At 40.2% G+C, this 27,731-nt stretch overlaps 2 protein-coding genes across 3 annotated transcripts in view; both read right to left on the reverse strand.

The window, feature by feature from the left end:
• Positions 1-27,731, reverse strand: part of map4k2 (mitogen-activated protein kinase kinase kinase kinase 2) — a 47,162-nt gene that overhangs the window by 11,729 nt on the left and 7,702 nt on the right. The window contains exons 2-17 of one of the 2 annotated variants that reach the window (XM_019273530.2): positions 22,705-22,762; positions 20,604-20,694; positions 20,385-20,449; positions 18,254-18,309; positions 15,521-15,568; positions 15,372-15,414; positions 15,069-15,141; positions 14,249-14,380; positions 13,995-14,057; positions 13,814-13,895; positions 13,356-13,472; positions 13,076-13,154; positions 8,301-8,359; positions 8,132-8,184; positions 6,070-6,108; positions 5,556-5,589 (exon numbers count right to left, since the gene is read on the reverse strand). In XM_019273530.2, the coding sequence (XP_019129075.2) occupies positions 5,556-5,589; positions 6,070-6,108; positions 8,132-8,184; positions 8,301-8,359; positions 13,076-13,154; positions 13,356-13,472; positions 13,814-13,895; positions 13,995-14,057; positions 14,249-14,380; positions 15,069-15,141; positions 15,372-15,414; positions 15,521-15,568; positions 18,254-18,309; positions 20,385-20,449; positions 20,604-20,694; positions 22,705-22,762 (1,092 nt within the window). The remainder of the gene's footprint in view (positions 1-5,555; positions 5,590-6,069; positions 6,109-8,131; positions 8,185-8,300; positions 8,360-13,075; positions 13,155-13,355; positions 13,473-13,813; positions 13,896-13,994; positions 14,058-14,248; positions 14,381-15,068; positions 15,142-15,371; positions 15,415-15,520; positions 15,569-18,253; positions 18,310-20,384; positions 20,450-20,603; positions 20,695-22,704; positions 22,763-27,731) is intronic. The other variant, XM_019273532.2, reaches the window with a different exon arrangement.
• LOC104931453 (homeodomain-interacting protein kinase 3-like) lies at positions 618-4,369 on the reverse strand. The gene is made up of 11 exons (XM_019273533.2): positions 4,173-4,369; positions 3,146-3,370; positions 2,838-3,035; positions 2,570-2,751; positions 2,356-2,479; positions 1,980-2,090; positions 1,782-1,865; positions 1,515-1,675; positions 1,314-1,433; positions 1,102-1,202; positions 618-1,005 (listed from the first exon to the last, which is right to left on the reverse strand). The coding sequence occupies exons 2-11, from the start codon at positions 3,353-3,355 to the stop codon at positions 875-877; spliced, it is 1,422 nt and encodes a 473-aa protein (XP_019129078.2). The 5' UTR covers positions 3,356-3,370; positions 4,173-4,369; the 3' UTR covers positions 618-874.

The following is a 27,731-nucleotide window of genomic DNA, read 5'->3' on the forward strand; positions in this document are numbered from 1 at the left end:
AAACCATGGGGATACCAAATGCCAACTTTTCACTTGTTCCTTTGGTCCACATCCGTAAACTCTCAACACACTGCTTGCACACTTTGTGAGGGGCCCATGGCTTGTCTTGATGACCAAGTTTTATACAAAATATGCTTGTTATGATGTTTGCCGAATGGTGAAACTAGCACAAATATAGCAAAAAGAGTCAGGGTTGTTTAGGCATTTACGACGAGAAGTAGCAGGAGCAGACATGATCTAGAACAAAGGAAATATATACCTATGGAAATAAAACACTAAGATGGAATAGTTACAAGCTTTGAAAATGACAAAAACAGCATCCAACGAAACAGAACAGAACGGTATCCCCATGGTTACAAGGTTAAGAGAAAAGCCAGCACAAATCCTCTTCATTCTACTATGCCAGTTTGCAGATATTGATACTGACCTATTGGTACTGACCTATTGGGAGCTGTGCACACCTCTCACCACACTGTCTCAGTTGTGACTGCACAAACAAGTTGTCACATAGCTGTAGATGAGTCCAATCGTAATCAGCTGGCAAGTCTTACTACAGCTAATCAGTGTAATTTTGCTTATCTGGAGGATTAGCTGTGGACTTGACGTGCTAGAAAAAAACTTACTGCAATTTTGGAATCAGTATGCCAATTTTAGTTTTAATCAGCATACAAATCTAACTCAACAGAATTTTTTTTTCAAATTGTTCCCCAGTGTTGTCTAATTACATTGTATTCTATTCTGTCCAGCGGTTTTTTGCATGTTTTTGTTTTTTTGTGGGAGGAAACCGGAGTGCCCGGAGAAAACCCACACAGACACAGGGAGAACATGTAAACTCCGCACACAATGGTGACCACCGTGCTGCCCTATGAGGGATTCAGCCCTCATCATTGTTGGCAGTGATGCAGCTGAATGTATTCTTCAGCCAACAGAAAAAGCGCTTGAAGCTATTCTTCTTCTTTTTCTTCTTCTCCTTCCTGGTCTTCATCTCGAGGGAGAAGTCTTCGTCTGAAAAGCCAAAGGTACGTTAAATGTCTCAGAAGAATTAACAACAATGTGAAAGAAGAAACAATTCAGACTCCAGTGGAAGTGAGCATTTCCTACCAGATGTGCTGTCACTGTCTTCTTGCTTCATGTTTATGTCCTCAGGTGAAAAGGGAGCCGGAGAGAAGTCACTTGTAAATCCATCGGGGGACTGCACTGACCTATTTTCAGAAAGGTGCTGAGTTAATATCTGATTCATGATGTATAATGATGAACACGTTCACATTCTATCTCTATCTGATGACTGACATGTCCAGAGGAAATCATCTCACCTAGGCTCACTCTCTGAGAGGACATCATCTGCCACGTAGCGGCAATCAGGTGGTGCAGGCCGCACCTTGATGAAACGTGGATATGATGAAGTTGATCCGACGCCTGTGCCGCAACTCCAGCTGTGGAATCAAGAAACATGAAGTTCATAAAAAGTGTTTTCCACAATCAATCCAGTCGTGGTTGCAAACACAGAAACTTACAAAGAGTCATGGTGGTGGGTGCTCCTTCTGATAAATGGATGTTTAAGGAGTTGACTGGGGGTAATCCTCACACTGGCATCTATCTGAAGCATTGCCTTCAGCAGGGCGATGCATTGCATCTTTTCTTCAGCATCTGCCACTCTCAGGTTCGTCAAGGGCAACTAAGAAATATGAGTAAAATAAACAATCTAATTCATTAAAACAGAATCGATCAAAGTGTCAGCAGGTCCAACACAATCTACTAACACTACACTAACACCTACTTACCTTTTCCACGTCGTCCAGGCTGCGGAACTGATAGGCTCTGTAGTCACCAGGATAGGGCAAGATTCCCCAATACTCACCGTGTGTCTAAAAGAAGATTAAGTGTATTTCAGATATCTTCTAATCACTTTGACTGATTCAAATGTATCAAATGTTTAATCCTAACTAAAGAACAGGATAGACTTTTTGGTGTTTTCATACCTTCAGTCTCCATTGACCGTAAACTGTTTTAAAGAAATATATTTCTGAGTGTCTTCCAGCATTCAGAAGGTGGTCTGGAGGGAGACCCAAGAGATCGACCATGCATTCCATCTGTAGACAAAACAGCATTGCATCAAGGTATGCAAAAAGATGCTTCTTATCTTTTTAAGACTAAAAGCTGTCCCTCAGTCAAAATTATGTTTAGAATAAATTGTATAGCATCTACACATGACAGGTCGCTTTCTTGAAGATAGTTTTTGATTGTTCCGATACAGTTTTAGACTGTATTTGAGCAATGCAGGATTCTATAGATATTCAGGAAGAGTATGCAGCAGTGTTAGATCTTATAGGCTAAAAGGAAAAGGGAGTCACTTACTACATTATATTCACTACAACCAGGGAAGAGCGTATCTCCAACTAATATGTTGGCCATCACAATGCCTAAAGACCACATGTCGATGGCTTCTGAAAAGGGAAGTCCCAAATAAATTTCTGGAGATCTGAAAATTAAAAACAGAATAAGGAATGCCGTCATATCTGAACATCCTACAAACTAGTTGTAACATGATTCAAGCCTCTATGAAGCTCACCTGTAGTGCTTTGTTTGGTGCATGGCACCCTGCTTAACTTTGTAGGTTGAAAAAGCCAGTCCAAAGTCTATGAGCTTCACCCTGAGGGGCTGCTCTTCACAGTTCACCAACATTATGTTGTCCATCTTGATATCTGAATGGATCACTCCAATGCTCTTCAGGGCGTGTAACGCTGTGCCCAGCTGCAAATCAGTGATGATATTAGACAATGCAATACTGTAACTCTGACAGATCTTTACTGTTGTGTCAGATGCTTCTCTATCCATACCTGTTGCATAATACTCCTGATTTCATGTAAGTGCAGAGGTTTAAAGTTCCGCTGGTCATAAAAGTAGTCCTTCAGAGTCACATCCAGCATCTCAAAGACAAGTGCGGGTCTCTTGTCCATCAGTGTGAACGAGTCAATAAACCGGACAATGTTGGACTTGTCCAGCTTCTTCCACATGAGGAGTCTCATTAGAGTCAACTGGAGAGAACACAGTACATGACAGGTTTAAAGCTCACTGGTTGATACATTCACAACTTTTTGATATTTAGATAAACACAATATAATCGATAATGACTAAAATGACTTACTTCATTGTTGAAGCTGGTGCTATATTGAGCTTTAGAGCACTTTACAGCAACTGTTTCATTGGTGTCCTTTTTAATACATTTGAGCACATCTCCAAAGCCTCCACCACCCAGATATGACACCAGCTTATAGTTATTGGGTAACGGGTACTTAGCACTAAGATAGCTGCTGTTGATGGGGCTGTAAGATAAACTGGATGATAAATTTTCCATCGCGAAGGTATTTTCCTAAAAGAGCATTACACAGGATGAAACAAAGGACACGTTACTTTGATTCATTTTAAATAAGCCATCATCTCATGTTCAACAGCTCAGAGCGTGTAAATGTAAGCTTCATTGGGAGTTGACACACACATAGCAGAGGAGAAACTTATATATTTATATGTAAATAAAAGGTACTGTACATGACTAAAGCATGAAACTTTCTCCTGTGTTTCTATAAAACATAAAGTTTATTTTCAGACATGAAGGCATTTTGAAATTCTTGAACTTGCGTAAGACAGACGAAACATTTTTACAGGTTAATATATGATCATATGCTATAATACAACATATATAATATAATTTGAACCAAATTAAATGCCCAAATAACCCACAAAAATCATTGTTCCTGTCCCTGGAAATGTGTCCTTCTGTAATTTAGCTAAAGCTACTTTTGCACCCTGAAATAAACACTTGCTTGGGTCAGGAGCAGCTGGCAGCAAATAACAATCTTTTTGGAATAAAACTGCAAGTCTGTCAAAGATATTTAAGGCAAAAACTAAAAGAATTGCCTCCACGTCTTAAATAAAACCTTAAATCTGTCCAACTAACATAAACAGTAAACTCAGTGACAACTACATGACACAAATGATGAGACAGCAGTCAAACTGAGTATTAAACACTTTGTACACTGTCTGATCACACATTGAACACTTTTATAAAGTTTAAACTATCCCTGACATAAACATATCTTTATATTTATTGTACAACTTTTGACTCATCTGACTGGACACTTCTCTACATCTGCTAGAAACAAACAGTGACTTACCAGAAAAGATTTCCAAAAGTATGTAAGGTTGGTTGAAAGGTTGATTTATCTTCCACTCGTCTTCTCCACTCTGTCCATGTGTATACAGGAAACTGACAAAGTAAGTCACTTCAAGGCTTCTTGTGTTCCAGGAGTTCTGAAATGTCCTTATGATGTCATATTCTATCACTTTAATGTGTGTTCTGTGTGGAATCAGTGATGATTCCAAATATGTTAATGAGCATCGTCATGGTAACCAAACCAAATAAGAAAAGTAACTGATTACATTTAAACAATTATTTAGTGGTCATCACTGAATAAACTGATGACCCCTAATTAAATGAAATATTATATTATATTATCGTATACTTATATTCTATAAACTATTCTATTATATTCGAGTAATATTATATTATATTATATTCTACTGACAGTCAGTTCAGTTTTAATCTCCTCTTGGCCATCATTATTTCAACTGCATATTTTTTCAAGGCAGAGAGTCTCTGTTTTTAGTTTATATTTGAAATAATAATCTAAATTTTAAAACTATTTATTTTAAACTATTTTATTTCATTTTATTTTCATCTTCACAGAAATGAATGTAACGCTGAAATATAGGTCAACTGTTCATTCTATTATTTTGAATAATTTCTAAAAATCAAAAATGTCTTGTCACATTGTGGTTATACTATTAGTCTGTACCTAAAGCAAAGGACACATTAAATATGTGGATTAAATTAAAGTGTTACATGAAGCAAAACTCAGTTTTGTTTTTTCCCTCTAATAGAATTTAAAAATGCACAATGTGACTCAGCAGATATTAACAAATAGAGTGAGTAATATAAGTACAGTTCACACACCATCACTCAGCCACAAAGTGAGCCTGTGATTGTAGAAGATAAAAGATAAAAAAAGATAAAATATCATTGCGAGGACAGACAGATTGCCTTGAACACACCATGAGAGACTCTGTTGTTGTTCCAGTCTGTAAGTGGTTATCACAGTGTGCTGACATGAGGATGCACAGAGCCACAGCTAGTGGAGTGCCCCATATATGTTGAAAACACACATAACAATAGCTTTTCTGGTGTTTAGGGAAAAGATTTGATTTCAGAACTTATTTAAACTCAAGTTACATAGAGCACATAAGCAGATTTCTACAAAGCTTTTGTTGCATGTGTCATGAAAACTTGTTGATGTTAGTTTAAAGATGGAAAGGCCACAAACATGAGTTTCCTGCACCGTTCATGTTCTCATGTTGAACTTATAGGTCAATAAATCTATCTATTCTCTCAACTATAATTAATGCTTGTTGTTTTAAGGTGTACACATTCAAATCTAGGCTCAGTACACAGTATGCAACTGGACCACAGCTTTGTTTCACACTGTATAGTTACCACTCACATCAGTAGATGGCGCCCTCTTAATGGTTAAACTCCTGAAAGACAAAGGAGCAACAATGTCCTGATCAGGCTCCAAAAAATCTTCAAAATCATCAAGTCATGTGATGAGATCCAAATCAAGCGTCATGACAATAAGCTGGACAACAAAAGGCAGATGCTGAAGATGCTGACGGCAGGGTAACAGCAGCACATAAATAAATGTCTTGAGGCAACACCACACAAAAAAACAAGCCAGACAAAAAAAAAAAAAAAAGCCCAAAAAGCTGAAAACCAGTGGGTTTGTGCTGAATCACACCCACATCCAGTTCTGGAAGAAGTACAGCAGGACTTTAGGGTTTGGTATTAGCAAGGAGTTAACACAAACCCACTGATTATGTCAAAGATGTTTGGCATTAGCTGATCACGTCATTAAAAAAAATCATCACAGGCAGTTTATTTCAGGTGAATTCATGTGGGATGAGGAGGGGGGACACTGCTGTTAGGAGAGGCTGGAGTTGTTGATGGACGTGGCCTACCTCAGCTGCAGAGCTTGCTCCACACATTCCAACAGGCTCCTGCAACAGGAAGACCTGGTGTTTATCTGACTACGGGCCTGAATGGCCTACAACAATGGGAGGGAAGGAACAACTCCTGTCGCTTTCTGAGACTCCAATAGTTGAGCTGATATTTGGACTGATTGACTGCTGATATAAACGCTAAATTTAAAGGATCATTCCAGGTTATTACAATTCCTATCAGCAATGAGGACACTGTACTCACCAAGCTAATGCTAACTATGGCTGGAGCCATGGGTTTGTCCTGAACCCTACACGCAGTATTTAGATAAGAAACTTCGACTTTCTACTACTTCTCTTTCTTGAACGGTTGAACTAAAGGTGTATTTTAAGGTAAATGTGGCCACCACCTGAAAACAAAGTTGACACCTTACACACACTAGCTAAACCAAATCTCATCCATTGAAACATACACACACTGTATTAACGAGGACATGACTGGGGGGTACTGACATCCTGCTGCTGACATCTGGGAACACGGTGACGTTGCTAAAAACTTTTTTACTTTTTGTCTTGCATGCTAACTAGTTCAACACTCACAAATCACAGCACATGACATTCAAGTGATCCTGTCATGTACCTAACCATGTACTATCAGCACTTTGCAGTCCCATGTCAGGGTTGTTTCCAACTACTAACAAATACTGTGTATGGATGTATTGTTTATTAATTATAATTTCTATCTTTTAAATTAGCTGAGATCCTCCAAAATCAATCCACGTACCTCCTGGTGACAACAGAAGTACTCGTGAGTACTACAAAAATAAGTCTTTGTAAGTAAGAAAGTTGTAATAAACCAGAATGATCCTGTTAATGTTCACACTATTATAAGCAATGATAATGAGAAATTAAGAAATATCAGGAATACTGCTATTACTAGTCCTACTGTTTTAAATGACAATTCTTCCATGACAATCAGCCTGTTAAACCAGTGGAACTAAACATGATCCACACAGGTTCAGTTCTTTGAAACACACTGAGACTTCAAAAAACACATTCAGCCATTAAAGATACACCCTCTCTGATTATGTCATAGTGCCCAATAGTGCCCCCAAATTCACAATGGGAACCTTCACTGTTGACACTTTCAACAGCGGGTCAGATAACATCTGCTTTCCCTAAAATTTCCCAATAAACCATAAAAAGTTGATGATGTCATCCTGCACTCGGGGGCGTGTAGTAATTTTACATCTAATGAAACGCTTTCTCTCTTCTGACGCCACCAGAGCGGCGTGCTTCCTGTTTGATCCAGTCTATGAGTGACTGTGAGGGCTGCTACAGTCATCTATGTCCAGGCCTCACCGATTACTCTACAGAAGCACAACTTTAGAACTTTATTCACACTGGATCTGTTTTTATACACAATATATTTGCTGCTTTCCTCTCTGATGTCCTTTAGCTTCAGTTCTTTGTGAGTTCAGGCTAAATACTTGCTGAAGGAGCTATCTGTTAATTGATTGCTGCTAAGTGAATCAGCAGACCGGAGTGGGTTCAAGCACAGCCTTCTGATGGATAGATTGCTCAGTAGTGAACTGCTAATGGTGAGTTGTGTAGCTAACCATGTATGTGTATGTTTAAATTAAAATAATACTGCAACACAGTATATACAGTTCTCATAACAGAGCACCTTCCCTGTCATCTCCTACATTACCCACTATACATCCCAACTTGACTGAAGATTCCGGTTTGTTATGCTTGTAATGTAGCCTGCAGCAGAGATGAGGAGCAGCTACAGAAGTCTGCTCAGCTCACTTCTTTCTAACTGCAAACCAACACATTTGTTTCAGATATGTATTGGTACTCCTCAACATGCTGATGGGTAAAAATCCCCTTTACCACATCTATGCTCAGTTCAGTGTTGGGGGCACTATTGGACATCAAACACTCAGAGTTTTCCCATTGTTGTCCTCAGGCTGATTACTGATTGCTATAAAGGAGGCATCCTGTACAGCTATGACATCTCAACAGAGGAAAACCATAATGATCCCAATACAGAACGTAGTGGAGGAGAAAACAGTCTTACGGTGAGTTGTCTTCTTCTCCAGACAGACTCCAGTCATCATCATAGGAGCCCGGCTGCAAGGGGAACCAAAACAGAGCCTCTGGTTATATTAATGTACTGTACACATTTATGGACATGCATATAATAAACAGCACTGTCACAAAAATATGCTGCAGGAAAAGCGCATTACCAAATCAGGATAAGGCTCTGTGACTTTCCTCAGCGGAGGCCCAAACTTCACCTGGTCGACTGCAAAGAAAACATGATGAGAATGAAGTGAGTGTTCTGTGTGTTTATCAGACAACACTCAACCCAGCCTTTTTTTTCCATGTTCACACTATTGATGGGCACTCACTCTCAAGTGCATTGATTAGCATTAGCGGGGATAGACACATGGTGTACTCTGCGACCACACATCACCTATCATGTCAATAATGAGTCAACGCTCTACAGCCATGGTTTCAGAGGTTCTGTTCGGCCCCGGGCCTGAACATGTTTACTGGGAGGCAGGTGCTGACACTACTTCATAGCACTAGCTGCAGTGTATAGCGTTGGGTGTGTAACGCACACTCGCTATCGGCTATTTTAAACACTGCTCAATTTATACAAAAGTCCCTCCCTATTGGTCTATTTTGACAGGAAACACATAAAAATGAGAAAGTAAGCAGGACTCTCTGTCACTTTAAGTTTTTATATGAAGGCCATTACTCAGTGAGTTCACCTACTTTATGACTGTTTTTACTGGCTCGTGTGCTGTTCCAGCATTTCCTCATATTTCCATTATCCTGTAAAAAAGTTACACTGACTTTCTTTACAGTACAACATACAACATACTCACTGAAACCTGAAGGAAAATTGTAACTAAAAGTTGGATAGATACTCCATCTTGGCCTCTTTTTCAAGCTTTTGATATGGTAGCTAATGTAAAGGAGCAGTACATTCTCCTTCAGATGAAATTGCAGTGGCTGCTAGACATACAAAAAACATGAAAGTTCCTTTCTAGAGCCAGCATGTAGTTTGTCCGTTCTGGGCTGGACATGGTGGACGTGTAAGAGGACCCGCAGCAATTTTAGATATAAAATCTGTCCAACAATATCAGGGTTTTGTTGAGACACTTAATCAAAGTAATAATATAATAATATAATATCCACATTTGATGAATTTCACAGATCTTCAAAACTAGACAGAACTGCATAAAATTTGCAACAGACATAATCACATAACAATCACACTCCCTTTAACACGACAATTGTTCAAATTTCTCTCTCAGGTTTTTTTTATTTTTTTATATTTCACTGTTTGTTACTCTTCGTGTTTTCCCACACCACCTCTCAGGAGAGACTGTCAAGAGTATAAAGACATGGCAGGCTTTTCACAAGTAAAGTGTCCAAGTAGAGTCCATTTTGAGTTTCGTTTGGAGACTTTTGAAAGTATGTTGCTTTGGTTTCTGTGCTGACGTGACTGAGATGTGACTGCAGGAGGAAGGGGATCGCCGTGTAACCACAGAGAACCTGATCTATCGGTTGGCAGTTTGACTTTGAAGCAGAGGACAGGGGAAACTAGTGAACCAGAAAGCAGAAGTTGCTGTCTGGTTTCAGCTCAGTTAGCTCTCTGCTGAACGCCTGCATCAATATATTAGACTTTTATCTTCATTATTAGTATATATATATTAATAATATATATATTATATATATATATATATATATTATATATATATATATATATATATATAATATATATATACATACATACACACACCATATGAGAAGCCTGAAGTTCTTCTCTTTGCTGTATGAAGGTGTAATGTACCAAAGGTATAGAAAACCTTGTAATTACCACACAAACCACTATTATTTATTTTGCATGTTTTAGCTTCACTGTTACTACACTCCACCCTCTCAGCAGTCAGTGGTTTCTCTTCAGTATGAAAATCAACTTGCAGGGACTTGAAACATGGTTGCAACAGAAATTCCATCACAGTGAACAGGCTGTGACGTCTTTTGGTTGCAGTTGTTGCTGCAGAGTAAAGCGGTGGGCGACAGCTCATTTAAAAGCTCTGCAGTATGTTACATAGTAAAATAGCTGATGGCAGCAATTTCCCCAACCTCCTCAGTGCTGCTCCATGTTATTTGCAGCATGAAGATGCTGCTGCATTACTATTTCTGTGTTTCCTTCAGCATTCTGTATGTTTCCTCATCATCCCTGGTTTTTCATGTATTTACTGCATTATTTTTTCCCTTTTGAATTACTTTGCCTCCTGGAAGGCCATTAGTTGACCAATGTGCTCTTAACTGCTGTCTGCTTAGTTAAACAAAGGGCACACCAGACTAAAGGCAACTGAAAGAACATTGTTTATATTGTATTATATTCTTTGTGTTCTTTGTTGCAGTATTTTTTGGTCGTGGGGCTGTGGGTCATTAGAAATGTTTAGCAGCATGGCTGTATCAAGAGCAATGTCGGTCTACCACTTTGGTCCAGACTGAAACTAAACTGGACACCGTCACCAAGTGCTCGCTCATGGTGGAACTGTTGGTCTCTGTAAATAATATTATAAAGAGTACGGTCTAGACTTGCTCTGTAAGAAAAGTGTCATGTGATAACTTTTGTTATGATATGGTGCTATATAAATAAAATTCAACTGAATTGAACTGTACTTTGGTGACGCCTCAACTTATCATCAAGCTCTAACATCAGGTCAAAATTTGATTTAATTTATGACCAAATATCTGTCAATAACACCAAATAACAACAAAAGCAGCACAAGCACTTTGCCTAAAACACAAACTGAAGATGTGGCCAACCTAAATTTGTGCTTACACATTTGGCTATTGCCAAAAAAAGTATTGAGGCCTGACATAAGCAACCCAGCCTAGCAGTAATATAAGCCTACTATAACCTCTGCAGTAGCAATAGAAACAATAGTGTGAGCCTTCAAAGCTCACGATGATCAGACTGAGGTGCAGGTGTTGAACGTGTCTGCGGTTTGCATGTCTACGACTCGCATGTAGCATGAAAGGGAAGTTGAGGTCAGCGTCACGTCAATTTATGATATGGTACTGGGCAGTGTGTGAAGCCAGACTATCACACCATTACACCACAAGAAGCCTACTGGTAGTGCAGCAGTATGAAGTCACTCCAGCCTCTACATAGAAGTACCACTGTCTGCCACACACCGATGGCATGTTCTCTGTGCCATCCTCTGACGCAGCCTCCATCCCACATGTATGGACGGAGTTACAGGACGAGGGCATCCATCAGCGGGCTGACTGAGCGGCTTTTGTCCTCATTCATATTATGGAGATTACAGCACTGAATACTGGGGGTCACAGTGGACAATGAAGCCACTCTTCAGCAAGTACAATCAACATACAGTATATTTAGAAATGCATGCATACAGTTACAAGGATAGCCACCGAATGCACATGCACATATGGTGATTGTCAGAAACTGCATTACTGTTGATGGATGATATATTCCCTGGAATGATGTGGGTGTTGATTTCTCCTACAGTTTTTATTCATCTTCTGTTTGTTGTTAAGACTGGCTGCCTAAAACATATAGTTTGTCATACAGATGTCATGGTGCAATAATAATGATATTTAGTCATAAACCAAACTGTGGACAAATTACAGCAACAATGTGAAACTTTTCTACCATAAAACTACAGATTTTAAATCATGCTGATTTCACTGTTACACCTGTACATCTGTTCTCACACTATGTAACTTTGGGCTCCGGGTCGGGAGAAGTACGTAACGCTTTACGGCACTAAGTCACACAGCACCAACTATTTGACTGATTCTGGTGAAACTGGATCATGTTTTATGGAGAAAATGTTTTCTGGTTTTCCCTCTGATGTCCTCCGCTGCTCCGCCTCAACTCTCTGTGATTTACAGAGTTTATGATGGACAGTGAAGTAAACTGCTGACAGCTGTAGCTGCTGTTAGATAGTGTTAGCTCAGTTTGTTAGCTGGGCTGCCCGGACTGTGAGCTCAGAGCACCGTGTTAGTGTTTGTACCACATGTGTTTTGGACCACCAGGTCCCACTCCGGCTTACAAGGAGGGGGTGGAGCCAGTGTTGTGCCACAACTGGAGCTGGGCGAGCGGGCAGTGTAACCGGGCTCAGCAGCCTCTATAGCCATAATGGCCTTGATAAAGCCGTTATGAATCAGAGTAATAAAAAGGTATTTCCTGATTGTTTTACAGCGGTTACATTCAGCAGGTATAGACACGCCCACAGCAACACACCTCAGCTCCCCTCACCAGTTGCTGGTTTCCCCGTTCCTGTCTGAATACGCCCTAGTAGTAGTAGTAGTAGTAATAGTTTTAGCAGTAGTCAGTAATATTAGCTGCTGCTGGGTCTGCTGCTGGTGACCTGGTTGATGTTTGGCTGTCAGCAAAGTTGTCGACTCGCTAGTTTTTGATCAGACTGTAATCAGAACAAATACTCGAGTACATCCTTTGGGGAGCGTGAATGTCTTCCCAACATTTCATGCCAAATATCCATTAGTCGACACACCTACTCATGTTGCATTCCATAGAAGCACATTTAAAGTTTGTTTAATCTGTGCACAAACTGCTACATACAGTCAGTAAGCTCTACTTTTGGTTTTGATCTCTGTACTGACACGATGGTACAACCTCACTTTGCCGACTTTGACTTTGTTACAGTTAGTTAGAGCGTGAAACCACAAGTTCATTTTTACATTTCTGTTTGTGTAAAGAGAGAAGACAAACGAGTGAGCTCTTCCTTCGGAGGACTAACTCCAGCATTTAGGAATGTGTCCTTATTTATCGTCTAACCCGCAGCCAGTTGATATCATCTCTGAGTACAGACATAGCTCCAGGACAAGTTTAGCTGAACACAAAGACTGGAAAAATCCGCCCCCTGCCAACTCCAAATTTCCCAAATGTCAAATGTTCCTTGTAATCTATGTGTGTGCGTGTGTGTGGGTGTGTCCTCACATTGTTCTTCAGACAGGGTCCTCTCCACAGGCAGGTGTTTCCCTGCCGACTGAATCTTGTCTGGAGCTACTTCCCCAACCTGTCAACACACACCACACATTTCTGTGACACACCAGCAAAAAACACTGAATCTGACTTCCTCTCTCCTCCAGCGTCTTTCTCTGTGAGCCACAGCATAATCACACGGCTTTACATTCAGGATGGTTTATTAAATATTGTAACAGTAGATATCATCTGTTGGCCAGCGCCTCAGCTCCTGTCACCTCCTTGCAGCACTGACCTCCAGTTCGTTGTCGTCCATGCTGTGGGTGTGTGTGGTGTGGAACTCTGGGTTGTTGGCCATATCCAGCAGTTCAATGATTAGGTTACGGGTCAGCAGCTGTGTCACAAACGGATGCTGAAGGAAGGAATAAGTAGATGATTATGACATTGAACACTAATAGAGAACTATATCAATCTTTTTGTTTTGAAGTCGTCATAAAATTGTGTCAATCGGGTGAAAAGAACACAAAAAATACTGCAAAACTGAACATGCTGTTCACATCTGATCTGACCTGTTCATATTCAGACACTCTAAATGCTTTTACTGCTGCACTCTCTGATAAAAGAGAATCAAACTTCCGGTTAAAAATAGAACTTCTTGCATTTATGAATGCTGCATAATGACAGTGTCTATATGAAGACAGATGGCTGCTTAACTGCTGTTCATTAATGATAAGCTGTTTGGAGCAGGCTAACCTGCAGCAGTGTCTCAGCTGAGGGCCTTTTACGGGGACTTTTAATGAGCGCCATCTTCACAAAGCTTTGGAAACCAGCAGACCTGCACAGAGAAGAGGCGTGAACGTATATCATGAAGATACTGATATGATTAAAGGAGATGTGATCTCATTTTTAAAGGGGCAGACACAGGTCGACTCACCACTTGGATTTATCCTTTAGTCTTGGAGGCTGGAAGTTGCTCTTGGACATCAACATCAGCGCTCTGAAACATAGTTTTAAATGTCACTGGGCTGGAAAGTGAACTGTTTACATGCAGCAACTGCCAGAGTATAAAATACAAAGCAGGCGAGCTACAATGTTACATAACACGTCGCTGTGCTCTGACACCACGCAGAGTTCATTGAGTCAGCGGTCTGAGCTGGAGTCTGGTGTTGTCTGTGCAGACTTGCTCACCTCATCGGGTGGAGGTCAAACATGGGCGGCTGGAGCTCGGCCAGCTCAATGGCAGTGATGCCGACGGCCCAGATGTCGCACAGGTGGTTGTAGCCTCCCTTCTTCTCCACTGCAGCCACCTCTGGAGCCATCCTGGAAAGATAAAGCAAAGAAGAGTCAGACATAACACTCCTGAGAGGGACAGATGGTGGCTTTATTAGGACCCAGCACACGTTGTGGACCACCTCTGATATGACACGTCTACTTACTAATATTAAGTTAAAAACAAAACAGAACAGCTGGTCACTGTTGTTTTTATCAAACTTTATTTCATCAAGAGGAAACGATGCATTTGTTGGGGACTATTTTCAGTGGCGGATGAATCCACATTTGGTATGTAGTATGTGTACATGTACAAGAGTTGTCATGATATCAGATATTCATGACAGAAGAATTCACAGTAAGGATTTTAGGCAAACATGATATTATCACGTTTTATTAACATGATGACATGATGACCATCTTAATAAATCTTGACATATGGCAGCCATTTCTGGTTCATGTCGCTGATAATAACCCATTGTCTCATTAAGTACTATTTCATTGAGCAAGTTACCTCAGTTAACAATGAAGTCTTTAACTGATTTCTATTGATTCCTATCACATAATACGTGATGTCACTCAGGTAAATCTAAAGGATAGCAATATTCTTTAAAGACTGTCGGCCATTATCCAAAACATACAGCCACAGTTTCACCCTGCAAAGATGCCTACAGGCTGCATGGTGCTGTAAACAGACACAGGTGGACTGAGGTGCTAAGTGCAGCTTCATTCATCTTACCAGTAGGGAGTTCCTATAAAAGACTTCCTTTTGGCAACGGAGGCACTGATCTCTGCTGCCACTCCAAAATCAGCTAGACACAGGAGAGAGAGAGACAGGATCACAGTGGAGCCGACAGGGCTGAAATCTAGTATAGGTGGCCTATTTCAGCCAACTTGATGGGTGAGAGTGGTTAAGTAAGTAAATTGAAGAGAGAGAGAGAGAGAGAGTGAGTGAGTGAGTGAGTGAGTGAGTGAGTGAGTGAGTGAGTGAGTGTGTGTGTGTGTGTGTGTGTGTGTGTGTCCAATACAGATCACCACTGACCCAGTTTCACGTCTCCTCGCTCTGTCAAAAGGATGTTGGCTCCCTGTAGAAAGAACACACACACACACACACACACACACTGAGGGTCAGCTTGAGTTCACATGATATTATCACATGGTATTATAATGATACAGTAAACACTTGTTTACCTTTATGTCTCTGTGCATTTTGCCAGTCTCGTGCAGGTGATACAAACCCTGGAAAAAACACAGAATGGAAATTAGTGAGGATTATTTTGTGCACACATCTCCTTCTATGATAATCAGCTACAGGTGCGCAGGTGAAAGGCTGGACTAACTGGTTAGGGAGTCCCTGTTAACCCCATCTACCTATTGCCAGTCACCCAGAAACCAACCAGTACTCCCAGCTGGGTGAGAGCTGAAGTTTTCCGAGTGTCGATTTTTCGTGGTTTGACTGAATACAGTGTGAGGGAAGAATATACACCGTGTGAGCACAAGATGAACAAAAAGGAAAGCCGTGCTACAGATGTGCAGTATGAATACAGTCCTCTATTACAGCGTATGTCATTTCAGATTGTTATATTGACATACTGTATGGTGCAATATAATAAAAACAGTCTGCATAATGGAAACACACAATGTCAGTTTTCAGTAAATTAAATATGTAATAAACCAAAGTACTTTATCACATTTATGCAAACTGTAAAATAATCCAATAATGCCATAAAACGTTTAAACTCTTTGATTTACAACACTGCGTTTAGTGGCCCAACAATCTTTGTCCACCATTGAGCTCCAGTGAGAAGTGGAAGGATGGTGGAAGGTAGTAGCACTTATAATACACTGTAGTACTATAAGCAGTGGTTAAATTGGCTTTTGTAAGGAGGGGAGCCGTTCTTCAGTCACAATGGTCAATATCTCTCAAAACAACGTCACACCATCGGTTTAATACATATTTTATCAATTTATAACCTACTTATTTATATCTCACACCAATTCACATATCGGTAACTTATTTAGCCTACATTTCAACATCAATCTACACTGCAATTTGTAAAACGGATTTACAATATACACAATTCAAATATTAACACAATTCACATATTAACATTTTTTTTTTCACATCCCATCAATTTACACTGTTATTTGCATTACTTATTTACATCTCACACCATAAATTCACATAGTTAATTACATCTGAGACCATAAATCTAAATCAATCAAATCAATTGTTTGCTAAACTTTCTTACATATCACAACATCAAACCAAATATCAGCAGTTGCCAGTCATTACAATTAATTCACAACTTTCCAAATAGGACTTAGATCTCTTGTCTTCTGCCTTTCCTGTCTCTGTCTACATGCTATATAGTCTGCTGACTTCCGGGTTTAGTGCTTCTTAACAGTTAGTTAACTGAACGATTTTATAACTGACATTTTATGTTTCTGTGACCTTGTCACAAAAACATTAAGGTGTAAAAATAGACATTTAGTTTCAGTAAGCTGCTGGCGCATTAGCAGCACCGTTTGTGTTTGTACGTGCAGTATGCGAGAATGTGCGTATCAGTGAAAACATGGACTGGAGTTTCACTGATTCAGGTTTTATATCAATAAACAAGCGGAACGGATTCAATATTGAAGCTCTGGCACAGCGCTCTGGAAACAGCGATGAGTGAACAGACTGATGTAGCCTACTGATTTTTGACATGGTAAAAGAAAGAAGCTCCAAACTAATGTTTTTAAAAAGTCGTATAATGGTAGCTACGCTCATGATTATTATAAACTCTGAAGCAGAGGAAGGAGGTGAGGAGGCGGAGCTGAGCTCCGGAGGGCTCCGGCCCAATTTAATGTCTGGCTATAAGTAAATTGCTCAACAGTTGTTTCAGATCGTAACCCTCTTAACATGAGAACCTACGGTAACCACAAAACATGCACAAAGCAAGAGAGTCCCTGTCTAGAGTCAGTGTTTAGTTTGTCCATTCTTGGCTACTGTAGAAACACGGCAGTTCAACATGGCGGACTCCGTGTAAGAGGACCTGCTGTGTCTGTAAATATAAAAGTCTGATTCTGAGGTAACAAAAACAAAGACTCTTATTTTCAGGTGATGAGTTATGAATATTATATTAATAGAATCCACTAAATCTGACACACTGGACCTTTAAAACCAGATTTAATCATGATTCATCAAACTGCTGTGTCATTTAATGTTTTCACAGGAGTTAAATACTAATTACTGATTAATTATTAATAATTTATTTCTCATGTAGCTATAGTACTACTCATTAAAATGCCATTAGTCATCATTTACATTGGTTATGCTAATTGGTTATATTTGAGCTCTAACAAAATAAACAGCTTTAATTTAACATAACTACAACATATTTTAAGCCAAGTGTAACTTTAAACCTTCATCTTAGTATCTGGTTGACAAAAAGTGAAACAGATACACAGAACGATGGCACACAGTTTCTATGAAAAGCACAAGTAAAAACACAAGAATGCTTGAATATGAAGGGTTGCAGCAATGAAATTTGAACTGTTCAGCTCATCAGTTTATTTAGATAAAGAGCAAATGTGACCACGATGTTCATAAAGTAGAGAAATATTTCTGCTCTGTTGACTGTTTCGTCCTTTTAAAATCAGCATCAGATTTCCTTGTTGTCTTCAGACCTGATTATCCAGTGAAACCTGGCAGTGAGCTGAAGGTCACTAACAAAACAGAGACAGTCTGGCAAGTTCTGCTGTGGATTCCGTTATGCTGCAGCAGCATTTACCAACACAGTATATTTAGTGGTCTGGCGAGGTTAAATACTATTTAGCTCTTCTGCGGCTGGGAAAAACACATGACTCATACTGTCAGCAGAGTATCTTTAGAGAGTTTACAATGCAACAAGCTGCCTTTCACCCAAAAAAAAGACATACCTGGAGGGTTTCTCTGCACACGTACGCTATCTGTTTCTCCTTTAATGGGCCCGTCACTGTGAAGACACTTTGATTAATAACTCACAGAAAGAGTCTGCAGACACATTTCTAAAAATAGAGCAGAGTTCATTGTGCCCACTTCCACATCTGTTTTACAGTGAGAATACAACAGAGACGGTCTGCTGTCTTACCAAGAGGCAAATGAGGAGATCGTCATGCCCACAGATACTGTATGTCCAGTAAAGGTTCAGCCTAGCTTAGCATTACAATTTGAATCGGTGAAACAATGTTAGCATAACTTCAACAACTCCAGATCTATCTTCTTTATTTAGAAATGTGATAACAGGAAAGAGGACAGCTCTCTGGTTTCATTTGGCTAATGTACAGTGAATAATGGATTTTATTTTGTTTTAAATGGAGATGTTTGACAATTAGCATGAAGCTATATGATGTTTGTGTCTGCTTTCACTGGTACAAATATGATACAAATTGCACATTTAGCATTACGAATTCCAGTTTATCTGGTGTGAGCAGAAGCTTAGCAATACCTCAAAGTCAGAATAATACATCTTCCCACTGTGCCAACATGACAGGATTGTCACATGACCTCTGAACTGGACACACAGCTGTGAAATGAATATTGATCTTTTTCAACTTGCTCTTGGTAAGAAGCAAAACAACATTTCACTTTTTATTTAAAAGAGCAATGTGTAAGGTCTGGTCAGATTCACTGATTATGAATGTTTTCTCAACAGATGATGAAGAGATTACAGCTCTAACGTTATGTCAAATGCATCTATGTATTGTGATGCATGGACCTACATTAGCATGCTGATCTTCTAGCTTCAGCCTGTACTTTTCTATCATACTACTTCTGCCTCACGAGGCGATAGTGAGTCACTGTAAAGTAATGTGGGGACATATCTCCACATATACAGGAGAATATCATTTAAAATAAATGTTCTGTTCAGGATTCAGGAATAAACCTGCCTACTGTGTGAACTGAATGTATACAGTTGGCCTACTCTGCTGTATTTGAACATCCATCATGATGGTGGTAAATGGAGAGATGTTAAAAGTTTGAGAAACAGTGCTTTATACTTTCAGAAAACAAGCATTTTAAAAGTTGTTTGCTTGTCGACCTGACAAAGTAAGATTTTCCCATCATGAAGTATATATTTCAGCATTTTATTGTGATCAAATCACTGTTTATTTTGGATTCAGACCTCTGTAACATTCATAATTAGGTTCCGTGGTTCATAGTTAATCACAAATAAACACAAACCATCCCACGGTCATGACTAACATTACTGGTATTAATTGAGTGTGCCTGAAAGAGCACACTGTATACTATTCACCATGCTTATTATTATTGAGTCTGCCTAAAAGAGCACACTATATACTAACACCTTTTGGCATTTTTGGCCACCTTCGAGGGGCTTCATTTAGAGATTTTCTGTGTGTGTGCACACCTGTGCCTAATTACTACATTACTACATTTTTAATGTCGGCCATTTTATCCTTCTCTCGCAGACACAAACACAGACACATAGATAGAGAGACAGACACACACACACACACCACACACAGACAGACAGACAGACAGGGTAGACACACAAGCACACACACAGAGACAGACAGGACAGACAAACATGCACACACACACACACACACACACACACACACACACACACTCACAGGACAGACACACACAGACAGACTTCAAAATAAAAGACTTTGTAAAACTCTCTCATTAACAGACTACACAAGCATGCACAAACACACACACACACACACAAACAAACACAAGACAAAAGTCTTTCAAAATAAGAGTCCCTTCAAAATAAGAGCCCATTAAAAAGGCAATGATGACACAGCTTGTTGTATTAATACTGAATTTGCTGAGCAGTGTCAATAATAATGTATGGGGGTGATGGGGCCAGAGTCAGGCACACTCAAAATTTCTTTCGAATTTCTTTTCAAGTTATGCTAAATGTTGCCCCCTCTTCTTGGTGCACATGGTGAGAAATGACACACTGCTCCTTTAAATGATAAAGTGGCACTTTTTAAATGAGTTGTAGTTCATACTAAAGCTGGCCTCAATTCAAAAAACATTTCTTTGTGTTTATACCATGATACATATCCTGAAGAGACCCTCCTCCGCAGTACTCCATGCAGATCCACAGCTTGGTGTTCCTGAAAACACACATACAACTTTAATCATCATCTTGACAAAGATTGTGAAATAAACCCTGAAGCCTTCTGTATCAAAAGAAACATTAACAAGCTGACACCAACAATCTGTGGAATCCCACACATGAGAAGTGGACGGGCTGAAAACACACAGCACCTGTGGTAGCTGCCGAAGTAGGCCACGATGTTTTTGTGCTTGCACTCCTTCATCATCGTAATCTCCTGCTGGATGGACGTGATGTCATCACCTGAACACACAGACAGACAGGTTAGTGTGTGTTTTCTCGTCCTACAGCTGGAAGGGAAATTACAGACCAGTAAACTATAGGGTTGGACAAGTGGGAGCACTGGTATGTGAAGCTGATATATCATTCATGTAACATCAGGACGACTTGTGCATCTATTTATATATTCATTTATTAAACAGAGGTGTGTGGTGATGAACTTCTATGAATCAGCATTAAATTTAAAAAACACTTCATGCTATCTGAAGTAACTACAAAACAGTGTATATGGGCACTAACCTGGCTATTAAAACTGAATTTTGCTATTGGCTGATCTGGATGCAGGTTGTATGTTGGATCTGGATGCAGGTTATATGGTGGCAGTTTCTGTCACCCAAGCGGACTCCCATCCATTTATAAATCTCCTGACTTTACAGACTGTGGCCTGCTGCATAGCTGTACTGTCACTCCAATACAGACATACGCACTGCAGATGTAGCTGCTATGAGCTTCTACACATTTACCAACTTACAAGTTTGTCACTGACTGTCAAAGCTCCAGCAGACTCTCTCTGTGTCTCAGACACTTCCGTTCACTATGTTGAACACTATGTGCTTCCTGGCTTAGTGCATTCATTTCAGCAGGGTAGTGTTGTCTCAGTTCGAGTACAGCCATTATGCAACGTTTTACCACTTCTTTTTTTTTTACTAAACTGAAACTGTGAAAAGCATTAGTCCCAACACCAAATATAAATATAAAACATATGTATGACTAAAATTTGTATATTGTGGAATTCATCGCACCTGCTTCAGCTACACTGAGCAGTCTGTCACTGATCAGCGTCACCGCCCGCATCATGAGGTTACTCCCCCTATAGTGACTGTCCTGACTCTTTTAGATCTGCTGAGAGGGGAGCTAGCAGAGTTTGAGTTTATTTAGTTACACTTTAATAATCTACATGTTAATATGTGTGTTGAAAGAGTGAGTAGTTGCTGATACTGGCTGCTTCTTAATCTTTTTTGTTACCTTAGATTGATCCTTTTATATCTAAATATGTTGAACCACCATGTTTCTACAGTAGCCCAGAACTCAAACTCAACACTGGCTCTAGATAGAAGCTTTCTCGTCCTCGGCCACTGTACTTCCTCCCTGACACTCGGAAAGAGAGGGTGAGGTAAGAGGGTTGCAATTAACTACACCACGAGATGACTTCAAATCCAACACACTGCTCCTTTAACGTCACATCAATGATACTGGACAAATCCATTGTTCTTTTTCAGTGCAAGAATGCATCTAAAAGTTTGGAAGATGCATAAAGAGGCAACTTTGTACCAAACATTCTGTAACCTTGTAATGTATTTATACTGCTGAAACCTCTGATTAAAATCAGTAACCTTCTGGATGTAATTTTGCACAGAATGACTTTACATTGAAATGACTTGATGAGCTGGTCTCTTTACAGACAGTACGGACAGACAGATTACAGCAACTCAGCAGCTCTCTTAATGTACACACTGTATGGGCCTGTAAACAGACTTGAAAAAATGTGAACCTACCCTTTAATTTAGAGACTTTAGGCACCTTAAAGGAACAGTCCAACAATTTTAGAAATTTGCATGTTTGGTAACACCTTTTTTTTTTAACTTAGCAGCAGTCACATATGTTAATGTTGTGTATGCATGTTTATGGCTGCTCATGCTAGAGATTGTCTGCAGTCTTCATGTGGACACGTGCCACAGTGTGTTCTAGGACCATCGTTTTCATCTGACACCCAAAGATTTCATCACGTTTCTCATGGCCTGAAGATGATGTCACATTATCTGCCTATTTTAGCATGAAAACAGGAAACAGGAAGAAACTGCTAACCTTGTCTTCTCCTAGGCCGTCTTATGAAAGTGATACTGACGTTCTTTTTTTTTCCCCAAAATGTCAAACTGTTCATGATTTTCATTCAAGTAAGAAAGAAAAACTTTAAAAATATTTGCAAGTAAGCAGTTATGAGCATGTTGTGTCATGGTTGGTCTGTTAACATACCAGGGTCTAGCTTGACGATCTTGATAGCTGCCAGTTCAGACGTCCTGATGTTACGAGCCTGAAAGAGATAGAAAGAGCATGATGCAATATATAAAAATAACCATTACACAATGCTTTTTATAGTTTGACACAGGATGTTAGCTACAAACATGCTACATTTGTAGAGGAGGAGGTTGCACATGCACACACACACATCTATGCATGTGCTGGTGATTTATGAGGACTTCTTATCCATACCAGTTCGCACCATGGTTTATGGGGACCCACCTTTACCTTGGTCATGTCATAGAGAACTGTAACAAACATTAAACTGATCCTTCTGAATTTAGAAAATTTCCCCACTCTTCAGAATTCAATTTTAGTAAAGGAATCTGGAGATATGAAGACCTGACATTCTAAAGGATTGGGGGGACGGGACAGAAGGAGGCGTCTCCAAACATCAATGCGACTTGTGAGGACCCCCCTGTTTAGCTAGACATTACTCATACTTATCATCTTACTTATCAGACTTAGCCCCAGCTACGTTACATTCCCTCACACTGCAGCTGAGCAAAGACAAAGTAAGACAGACATCATTCACACCTTTCATTAACATGTGATTTTATTTGCGAGGGGTAAATCAGAATGTCATCAGATTGGCCACACAGCATCTTGAGGTGGTGAGGCATCATGTAAATGCAATCTGCTCGACTACATTGTGGAGACAAAAATCCTCCTGGCAAGTTGAGAGGTCACCTTACTCTGCAACTTCCTGCTGCTTTCGCAAACTCGTCAAAAAGCTACAGGTATTAGCATGAACTAGCATGTTTTCCCTCACAAAAACTATGATGAATGTTGCCATGGCAGCCACGTCTTAATTTGCATATTAAGATCTGCTGATTAAGTAAATCCAAATCAGATACAGATTATATGTTAATATCAGGTGGAAATGGACACCTTGTTCAGACCCATTCAGCTTCCTCATTAGCAAACAGTATAATTTCCTCAGTGATATCACATTATATATGACTTGCCCCGTGACTTCTCAGTTCAGTCGAGGTCATACTTTAGCTCCTTGGCTCATGAGAAGTCGAGTCAACCTGCAGAAGCAGATATCATGTAATGTGCATCAGAAGCATGCCCTCGCTGAGAAAGAGCACAGCGTTGTAGTTTGGAAAGGCTGCTGTGCCTTCACACAGATGGTATGAAGCTGCTCTGTGCCCAGACGGGCCACATTGTCTTCCGCACAACAATTAAAAGTGGCTTTACATTACTTAACACAACAACCTCACAGGATATGTCAAACAACAAACTGCAATAATGATTAGACAACAGCTCGCTACATTAAGACTTCCAGGCTGTGGTGAGGACATTTATTGAGACACTAATGTTCAACACATTTTGACATTCTCCTGGCATCAGTGACTGTAGTTGGGTAGTTGTCGTTAGTAGTTAGTGTCTGACATTCTGCATCACTCCAGTCTCCAGCAGGACTTCTTTTTAGTCATGACTGAACATCAGTGGTTCCCCACAGGATTTCGTCAGACAGTGACGGGTGGACCACGGACCCTTTGGGGGATGGGGGATGGGGTCTGAGGGCTTGCTCCCCCTGAAGAAAACTATGTCCTTTTTACTGTTAAATGCAACAATCTGGTACAATTTCAGAATAAATTAAGAGGCCAAATCTGTGGAGAACTGCTCTAGTAAACAATTTAATCATAAGCATGGTTGTAAAAGTATGAATGGTTATGACTCAGCAAAAAAAAAGTCCAACAGATTTCCTTTCATACATGCATGTCTTCCCAATTTAACCTGCAGTTACTCCCTGACTCTCGTTTTCCCACACTAATACTTACTGTACAAACACACGCTTACTCATGAACACACTCATGGGCATCCTGACTGGAAACATGACTAATTCGTATGGGATGTGCCCAGGACAGGGGGACTTAAAACTGCCCAGAACATCACTGGTACCATCAGAGCATCAGTGATATTGGTGAGATGAGGTGAGAAGACTAAAAGACAACACCCACCTCAGTAACCCTGCTGCCATCTGACAAGAGATACAGAAGTAATCAGCTGCTGTCTTAAAGAGCTCATAGTACCCTGTTACCCCACTGGAATCTCAGAATGCAGAGTTCCTCATGGTTCCTAGTCTCCAAGAGTAGACTGGGAGCCAGAGACGTCAGCTATCAAGCCCCTCTCATGTGGAACCAGCTCCTGGTTCTGGAGGCAGACCCCCTCCACATTTATCTATCTTATTTATTTTTGATAGCGCTTATAGTTTGGGCTGCCTCAGGTGAGTCCTGAACCATCACTTAGTTATGCTGATATTGGAGTAGACTGCCAGGGTACTTGCCATAATTCAGTGATCACACTTTCCTAACTTAGCTTCTTCCCCAGAGTTTTTCTGATTATTTTTATCTCACAGGTTCTCATGGATTGTTGCTACACCTGGATCAGGGATTGGTTGAGCCTGCTGCTGTGGTCCTGATGACGCCACTGCCAATACTATTGATATTGTTATCAGCATTAGTCATATTTCTATTAGAAAAGAGAGTGACAAATGAACCTTGAACCCTGAACAAACATTTACAAACATTGTACACAGAACACTGTTCATTCATGAAGGTGTACTTTCTGCACTGACTGATCACTGATTCTTCCACACACACCTACTCAACAACACATGCATCTACTCATGACATGAAAATGCAATTGCAATGTGTTCAGTTATTCAGGCTTAAAAAGCAGATGTGACAAATCTTATAATCTTAAGAAGAATACACAAATATTCTTGAATGAAGTCCACAGCTGTTTGATCCACCACTCACTGCATTTTCCAACATCAAATCTGAAGACATTAAGTCCTGGTTGGAGCTCTGCCACATACCTGCTTTGTCAGGATACAAAAGCTGGGCATGTATCCAACTGCTTGGTCTGCTATCTTGATGATGGAGGGCTTGAAATTAGTTTAGCCTGGTGTCTCGCCATGGCTTTAACCTTGTATTGATTTCACTGACAGGGCAAATAGTATTGGCACAGAGAGCTCTATTCAGTGCCAGACAAGGTCCAGGTGAGTCAAAGTATTCTTTGACTGTGTGGTAGAAACTAGCTTATTGTACAGGTAAAAGCTAGGCTGGGAACCAGGTGAATCCACAAGTTCATGTTTCATTTGCTGTGGCTATGCCAGGATAGGTGAGTCCAGGAGCCACCAAACACATTAAAACACATCGAAGATCCACCACAGACTCCCTGGCAGTCAGTTGTGACATATGGTTCATAAGTATGTTTTAATCTTTTATTCTGGATGTTTCTTATTGTCAGCAAGTTTCATAATAAAAAGCAAAGCAGACAATTCAAACTGTGTTTTACATTCAAGAAAGACGAGTTTTAAAGTAACATCATGTAACTTTTTCTCTCATGAACTAGCAGATTTTAAATCATGCTGACGCTACACTGACTTGTAATCAGGGGAATGGTGTCTCTGTTCTCACACTATGTAACTTTGGGCTCCTGGTACGATCACCTGCAAGAACTACGTCACACTTCAATTCACACACCACCAACTATTTGACTGATTTTGGTGAAAGCGGATCATATTTATGCAGAAAAGTTTTCTGGCTGCTCCGCCTCAACTCTCTTTGATTTACAGAGTTTCCTGATGGACAGTAATGTAAACTGCTGACAACTGTAGCTGCTGTTAGCTCATGTTCACTCAGTTTGTTAGCCAGGCTTCCTGGACTGTGAGCACAGAGCATCAGGGGGGTGTTAGTGTTTGTACCACATGTGTTTTGGACCACCAAGAAAAGGAGGTTTTGAGGCCAGGGGCAGGGAATGCTGGCAGAGAATGGAGCCAGTGTTTTGTCAGAACCGGAGCTGTGAGTGTGTAATGTAACCGGGCTCAGCAGTCTCAGCAGCAAACTGCATAACGTGGATCTTTCTTGAAGCATCCTAGAAGCGTCTCGGTGCTCGGCTATGCGTTCAATATGCGTCTGTTCTATTTTTGACGCTTGACACGCGCAGCACGCCTCAGTCTACACAGAGCACCTCAAATGGGCGAAAGCCAGAAACAGAAAAAGCAAAAAGAATCCGGTGGATTTTCAAAATAAAATACCCCGCGCAAACTGCCGGTCGTAAAAACAGACAGAAGCAAAACTAATTAACTATGTAGCATATTCACCCATGTAGAAGCATGTTTAGAAGAACATACACCGGGCCGATGCCGATGTTCAGCCGATGCATTGGTGCATCCCTAATCATAAGTAATGTAATCAGAACAAATACTCGAGTACAGCTGAACATATTTACCACATTGGGATTACACTCAGAAGCTGGAGGCTAGAAATCGCAAAAATAACAATTTTAACATGAAGTAAATAAATAGAACACATTAAATCTTCAACACCCACATCTATGACAGGATGTTTATGCTGGTAACAGTGAATGGTAATGTTGGTAACATTTTAATCCCACTGCAACTATCAACTACTCAACAAGCTATTTAACTACAGTTACATTAGTAAGCAGCAACCAAGCTGTTAACAATACAATAACAATGTATCAAGATGAATATTAGCTACACAATGTATTATTGTGTGCATTTGAATGTTTCATTCAGTTCACATTCAGTCCGTGTCCATGACCTGAGGTGTAGATGTCATACAGTTCAACGTCCAGACCGCAGAGATTTTAGTACTGGAGTCAACACAAAACTTTAAATCAGAAAGCTTAACGGCATTCCTAATCAGTTCACACAATCAATGTAAAGCTAACAGTTCATCAGAGGTGATGGTGGATGTTGTTTCAAAGTGGCGATACCTTGTTTTCAACTTCCTCAATTCTTCCTGGGAACATCAGTCATCCCATTCACTGCACTGACGTCAGATGGAGGCTTTTCACTCTGGGCATTCACAACAAACAAGGCAGCGACCAATGGGATCAGCAAGCCGTCTCAACACAACCTGCGGCTTGGCTGCGTTCACTTCCTGTTTTCTTTCCTGTTCCACCACAGAGCTTCCTGTCACTACAGTGATAGTAACGTC

This window comes from Larimichthys crocea, chromosome XI, assembly GCF_000972845.2.
Source record: "Larimichthys crocea isolate SSNF chromosome XI, L_crocea_2.0, whole genome shotgun sequence".
Classification (NCBI taxonomy): Eukaryota; Metazoa; Chordata; class Actinopteri; family Sciaenidae; genus Larimichthys; species Larimichthys crocea.

Bases quoted from the DNA above. Each gene is read 5' to 3' on its own strand.
- LOC104931453 (XM_019273533.2), bottom strand. From the start codon at position 3,355: ATGGAAAATTTATCATCCAGTTTATCTTACAGCCCCATCAACAGCAGC. The intron at 1,676-1,781 runs GTAAGTAGGTGT...CATATTTCTTAG, and splicing joins GCCTGGACGACGTGGAAAAG to TTGCCCTTGACGAACCTGAG. The intron at 1,203-1,313 runs GTGAGATGATTT...TTCTGAAAATAG, and splicing joins CTCTCAGAGAGTGAGCCTAG to GTCAGTGCAGTCCCCCGATG.